Source organism: Bombina bombina, chromosome 1 (genome assembly GCF_027579735.1).
Source record: "Bombina bombina isolate aBomBom1 chromosome 1, aBomBom1.pri, whole genome shotgun sequence".
Taxonomy (NCBI): Eukaryota; Metazoa; Chordata; class Amphibia; order Anura; family Bombinatoridae; genus Bombina; species Bombina bombina.
The window spans coordinates 100,534,848-100,542,085 of record NC_069499.1 but is presented as its reverse complement, the minus strand read 5'-3'; the positions used below and the strand labels follow the sequence as shown (position 1 = coordinate 100,542,085).

The 7,238-nt window shown below is 33.8% G+C and overlaps 1 protein-coding gene across 1 annotated transcript in view; it reads right to left on the bottom strand.

The window, feature by feature from the left end:
- Nucleotides 1-2,499: 2,499 nt before the first annotated feature.
- Nucleotides 2,500-7,238, bottom strand: part of FBLN5 (fibulin 5) — a 147,384-nt gene continuing 142,645 nt past the window's right edge. Inside the window, exon 11 of the mRNA XM_053697550.1 lies at nt 2,500-5,429. Coding sequence (XP_053553525.1) covers nt 5,268-5,429 — 162 coding nt within the window. The 3' untranslated portion in view covers nt 2,500-5,267. The remainder of the gene's footprint in view (nt 5,430-7,238) is intronic.

Below are 7,238 nucleotides of genomic sequence, written 5' to 3'. Positions count from 1 at the left end.
TTCCTTCACACGTGTGCGTTTGAGGTCCTGCCAGGGCACAGTGTGACACCAGTGCAAGTCATATCTGCTAAAACAGTAGTGTACATTAAAAAAAAACAAAAAAAACTTTTTTTAATTTGAAATAATAGCAGTCAGTTTCCTTCACACGTGTGCGTTTCAGGTCCTGCCAGGGCACAGTGTGACACCAGTGCAAGTCATATCTGCTAAAACAGTAGTATACATTTAAAAAAAAAAAAAAAAAACCTTTTTTTTAATTTGAAATAATAGCAGTCAGTTTCCTTCACACGTGTGCATTCCAGGTCCTGCCAGGGCACAGTGTGACACCAGTGCAAGTCATATCTGCTAAAACAGTAGTGTACATACATTTAAAAAAAAAAAAAAACAACCTTTTTTTAATTTGAAATAATAGCAGTCAGTTTCCTTCACACATGTGCGTTTCAGGTCCTGCCAGGGCACAGTGTGACACCAGTGCAAGTCATATCTGCTAAAACAGTAGTGTACATACATTTTAAAAAAAAACTTTTTTATTGTGAAATAATAGCAGTCAGTTTCCCTCACACGTGTGCGCTCCAGGTCCTGCCAGGGCACAGTGTCACACCAGTGCAAGTCATATCTGCTAAAACAGTAGTGTACATACATTTAAAAAAAACAAAAAACCTTTTTTTACTGTGAAATAATAGCAGTCAGTTTCCCTCACACGTGTGCAATACCAGGTAGTGCCAGGGCACAGTGTCACACCAGTGCAAGTCATATCTGCTAAAACAGTAGTGTACATTTTTTAAAAAAAAACCTTACACTACCTGAACGATACAACATCATACCTGATGTTTTAAAGCATGTTATTCCAAACAATTTAGGAACGTTAAGTGATTTATGCCCTTTATGGATTAAAACCAGACTCTGCATCAACTATGTAATTTTCCATGGGAGTTTGACATGGATCCCCCTCCGGCATACCACAGTCCAGGTGTTAGTCCCCTTGAAACAACTTTTCCATCACTTTTGTGGCCAGAAAGAGTCCCTGTGGGTTTCAAAATTTGCCTGCCTATTGAAGTCTATGGCGGTTCGCCCGGTTCGCGAACTTTTATGGAAGTTCGCGTTCGCCAACGCAAAATTTTAGGTTCGCGACATCACTAATGATAAGTACTCATTAAAACCAGTTAAAAGGGATAGTCTACTCAAAATTATACTTTCATGATTCAGATAGAGCATGCAATTTTAAGCAACTTTCTAATTTACTCCTAATATCATTTTTTCTTTGTATCTTTATTTAAAAAGGGAATGTTAAGCTTAGAAGCTAGTTCATTTTTGGTTCAGTACCTGGGCAGCGCTTGCTGATTGGATGGCTACATTTAGACACCAATCAGCAAGTGCTGCCCAGGTGCTGAACGAAAAATGGGCCGGCTTCTAAGCTTAAATTCCAGGTTTTTAAAATAAAGATAGCAAGAGAACAAAGAAAAATTGATAATAGGAGTAAATTAGAAAGATGCTTAAAATTGCATGCTAAATCTGAATCATGAAAGTTTAATTTTGACTAGACTATTCCTTTAACAACAGGAGTGTACACAATATTATCAAAGTCTCATCTATAGGAAGGTAGCTACAAAGAGTTAACTTCTCAGGTATACATATAACATGTTCCATCAGTATGAAATTGATGTAGTAGCCTAAAGATAAGGATATGATTACTCATCATCCTGAGAGCTGAAGAAGTCCTGCAGCTTTTGTCTGTTTTATTTCTAGCTACTCTGATTAACTCCTTCCAGCACAGGCAGGTAAATGAAAATGAAACTAGGGATATGTTAGCCCTTTTAAATAGAGAGAGAACCATAATAATATATTTGTATTTTAGGTATATAATATATAGGGCTCCAGATAAATTGACATGTATTATAGAGGGTCCTTTTGTATTTTTATGTCCTTTTAACCTCTTAAGGACATGACGGAATTTTACTATCATAAAACAATTGAGCAAACTGAAAGCTGTGTCCTTAAAGGGTTAAGGACATATGACGGAATTTTACTATCATAAAACAATTGAGCAAACTGAAAGCTGTGTCCTTAAAGGGTTAACATATTACTGCTCAAACAACAACAAGGTATCTGTGTGGAATAATCTATCACAGATATGATAGTTGTCAGTAAAAACCACTGGTTTTGAAACCTGTCCTCAGACCTCCCTTACAGGCCACATTTTGTCTATATTTGAACCGGAGCACAGGTGAAATAATTAGCTGATTAGTAAATAAGGTTATTTTATCTACGCTCACCCAAGGTAATCCTGAAAATCTGGCCTGTTAGGGAAGTCTGAGGACAGGTTTGAAAACCAGTGGTATAAACTAATGAAAATGAATACTGCAGTATGCAACAGCCATTTGAAACAAGTTTTAATTAAAAAAGAATAGATTTTTGTTTTATTAATATAATCTCACCATCATTTGATATTGCATGTTTTTTTTATTTTCTGTCCTGTTGTTGAAAGAATGACACAACACATCATTTGTCCAAAAAAAGGTCTGATTTAATAAAGTCTTCCCCAACACTTCATCAAAAATTCAACAATTCAAGAAAAATGATGCTTAAATTACAATATCACTTTCTCAATGCAACAAAAACTACAGGTTGTGTAAAAAAAAATGTCAAAAGTTTTGTGGTACAAATACATAAAATCTGTAAATACTATGAAACTTAAGTGGGAGATTTTTGGATTCAGTCTGAATTATTAGAGGGACAGAGCTTTGTTATTATATATGTGGTTTATAACGAACAATATTTATGGTTATGAGACAGTTTCTTCCATTCTGCATGAATATGATTACTGAACCAACATACCCTACATTATTTTAATTCATTATATTATTTAATATACAAAAATTTGTCCTACAAAATCTGTAATAATAACAGATGGTTTTGGTCACACACGTGAGTATATAACAATATTTTTAACTAAACAAAAATATTTAGCTCAGAGGAAAAATAGAGCTTCTCTAGTCTAAAAAATGTATTTACATATCATAAGAAATTTAAAGGGTGATTAAGGGTGAGATAAGAACATGTCATTTTGTCACTGCCAACTGTGTAAATCGATGTGTTTCACCCCCGCAAATAGGTCAAACACATAGGCAAAGAACTGCTGGTCCAGAGTGGAAACTGGTATTAATCCAAAGCTGTACTTTGTCTATGTGTTTAAATCCTTTGAGGGGGTTAAACACATAGCTTTACAAGGTAAATAGTGATAAAATGATAGTGATAAAATGTAAGATTTTTTCACTATAGTGGTCCTTTCATTTTCGTTCATTTTGGTTCTAAGCTTTAAGAGTTTTGTGTGCGATCATAGCTGAAATTAAAGACACATAAAACCCCAAGTTTTTCTGTCATAGTTCAGATAGACAATAGAATATACAATTTTAAAATACTTCCCTATTTACTTCTATTATCAAATTTGCTTTGTTCTCTTGGTATCCTTTGTTTTTGCTGATTGGTAGCTGCTAATATATGTAAAGTAAAAATGATTTAGAGTATGCAATTTTAAACAACTTTACAATTTACTTCTAATATAAATTTTGTTTTCTTAGTATCCTTTGTTGAAGAGTAAATCTAGGTAGGCAGATAGGAGCTTAGGAGTGTGCACATCTAACAATCTATGGCAGCAATGTTTGCAAATATGTATAACATTGCTACAAATACTGCTTTTAAATGGCTAAAGACACGTGCACGCTCCTGAGCTCAACCTATGATTACTATTTAACAAATGATACGAAGAGAACTAAGTAGATTTGATAATGAAAGTAAATTGAAAAGTTGTTTAACGCTGCATGGGCTATCCAATAATTTAATTTGACTTTACTGTCCCTTTAAGAGAATAAAGCACATTTGATAATAAAAGTAAATTGAATTATAAGGTATCTGTGCACCATTTGCAATTAGCATGCAATGTATTCTAATGATGCCGTAATTTTAAATATAACTCAAGGATCCGTTTTAAATTCTTGACTTGCTGATTTATTTAAACTCAGAAAGGTAGGCAAGATTTTATTTTGCAGGGTCATAAAGACGGGTGGACTATAGCAAATTAAATGATATACCACAACAGGGCTTATTAAGGAAACATTCATTTTCAAAATACCATTAGGAACGCAAAATAATATTAAAGGGACATTAAAGTATTTTTTTTCTCTAAATGCTTAGAGTATATCAGCAATTAAATATTACAGTGCAAGAAATCTGTATATAAAAGTCATGTTTTACAAGTGTTTAATGTTGCCATTTTGTTATCCCAATTGAAAAGATTTTGGAAACAAAGTGCACTCCAGGGACACATCCTTTAAAAAAAAGTCTGTTAAATCCCTGCTTTTTATTTCTTTTCTTGTAGCCATTTTGGAACAGATAGGAATGTGCTATGACCTAAACAATCACTGTGTAGGATGTTGCAAGGTGATAATGAGGGAAAGAAGCACAATCTTCAGAGGCATTTCACAGAAAAAGCAGACAAAATAAATTATGTATATTGCATTTTTTATTTTCTGTAATTACACGTTGGGGGGTTATATTTTTAGTTTATAGGGACACTGAAGCCAAATTTTTTCTTTTGTGATTCATACAGAGCATGAAATTTTAAGCAACTTTCTAATTTACTCCTGTTATCAATTTTTCTTTGTTTTCTTTCTATCTTTATTTGAAAAGGAAGGCATCTAAGCTAAGGCGCCAGACACTTTTTTGGTTCAGTACACTGAACAGCACATGTTTATTGGTAGGTGAATTTATCCACCAATCAGCAAGAACAACCCAGGTTGTTTACCAAAAATGGGCCGGCATCTAAACTAACATTTTTGCTTTTCAAATAAAGATACCAAGAGAATGAAGAAAATTTGATAATAGGAGTAAATTAGAAAGTTGCTTAAAATTGCATACTCTATATGAATCACAAAAGAAAAAAATTAGGGTTCAGTGTCCCTTTAATGTCCCTTTAAAAGTAATTAGATCTTACTTAGACCTCACCAAAATAGCCTCCCAAGCTGAGTTTTCATGAATCTAGCTCAGTGACTCCAAGATACATTTTGTACACTGTTTATGGGCAGGAGCACAGACCTGCTAATTGTTGGAGCTTTGTGCATAAAGAATACAAACCCTAAGATAAAAATGCCTAGATATCTAGGAATACCAGTACCCCTTGATTGCAGTCACCTAAGACCCTGTTTAGGGTTAGAGCATCAGAAAAGGGATAACTGTTTTATGAGGGTAACAAGCACAGAAATAAAAATCAGGCCTCAGAATGAGTGTGGCGATACAAATATCCTCAGCCTGATGATGGAGCTGCCTCGGAAATTGACCACAGTATTCACAGTTACCATTTCCAGGTCAAGCGTTAGATCACGGGGTCCTTTGATTGGTCGAGTCATTACCAGGGTGGCACTGATAGGTCCTGTTTGCTATAACCAATAAAGAATGAAAAAAATACTAGTCAGGAATTGTACACAACTAGGTAGTAAATATACAAATAAATCAGAGGTATTGATGTGATAAATCTGCTCCCTGTAGAAACTAATGGGGTCTCTAGAAGCAACATTTTCAAGGGGGATATCTACATTTTATTTAAATCCACGCATATTTTACAGATCAAGTATGGTTAAATCCAAGTAATAATAATGTCAGCAAAGTTTGCTCAGACTTGTTGATTGTCGAGTTGATCTTTTTATGCTTTTATTGTATTTTTTTTTCTTCACTTTTTCAAAGAAGAGCAATTTCAAGACGTCTATTTGCAAAACCATTAAAATCAAATAGTTTTTACGTCATAACAGTTCTATTCCGTATCTGCTTTAAAACTCCTGGAATGTTCATCAATTCATATGTAACCAATTATTTGTATAAGTTTAGAAAAACAAACATATCTGTCATTTATACATGAGTTGGTTTTTATGCCGGACACACTAATGATCTCATTAAAAGGCCATTTTAGTAAAAAAAAAATGACATCTCTAATCTGTTAGAGTATGCAATTATAAAACGATGGACCCTAGACTATTGTTACTTTAACCTCTGCATTGGGGTTAAACACACAGTATAAATACCACTCAGGACTCACAGAGCACTGCTGGTCCCACACAGAAAATGGCGCTGATCCAATCAATAGCGGTAGTTCCTCATCTGAGCAGTACGATAAGCGCTGCTGATTAGATCAGCAGCATTTTTCATGTGAGACCAGCAGTGCTCTGTGTGTCCCAAGCGATATTTATAATGTTTATTTAACCCATTTGTTTGGGTTAAACACACTGTAGTGTAGGGTCAACAGTCTTAAAATGACATGCTGTAATGGATTAAAGAATGCCATTTATGTTTTTACTATAATGGCCATTTAATTAGTTATGTAACTGTTTTTAAAGTTCCTTGAAATGAATAAATGAATTACTTTGATGTTTCAGTAAGCTATTCAGCTGCATGTTAGTTTTTAATCAAATCTATCTTGTTTAATGGAGAAATGAAAGATTAGATAGTATTTTAGCAAGATATATTAATCCCTCAGTTTTGCTTAAATTGGGGTTTTATAAAATCATGTTGATAAAAAATGTGACGCTGGGGAACAGCTTGCTCTGAATCAATATATAAATAATTTATTTAAAAGATCATTCAACCAATTCAGTAGCAAAAGATGTTCAAATATCACAAAAAATCACTCTGTTTTCAATGGTCATCAACATAAATTGCAGTTTTTTGCAACAAAGATTAAACTTTATAAGATGCGAGCTTAATTTATTTTTTGTCTGATTTAACTGTACAAAAAGAAAGTGTTTTCTGATTAAAATGCTCTTTCATACCTAACATTACATTTGGTTTTCACTTGTTTTCTAGTGCAGTGCACCACCTGCTGGTTATAAAAGGTAATACCGTATCTTTACAGAATGCATCATCATTTTATTCAGCTGCTTTGGACATACCAGAAGACTTAATGGGTGAAGCCATACCCCATTATTAACAGTTTCAGATGACTTTGCGCCACAAAACCTTCATGAGCAGTATTGTAATCCATTTCAAAACTTTTCTCACAAGTTTTCACATGATTTTTAAATTTAATTAAACAGTCCCACATAGCTGTTTTAATATCATATATTTCATATGAGATTACCACCTTGTTTGCTGCAAATCCCTTATCTGGAAGAACCTTTCTGGACCTATTACTGTAATAGAAAAGGCTAGCCACTAACCTTTTGTTTACAAAACTTGCATTGTTTTGCGATTTATAA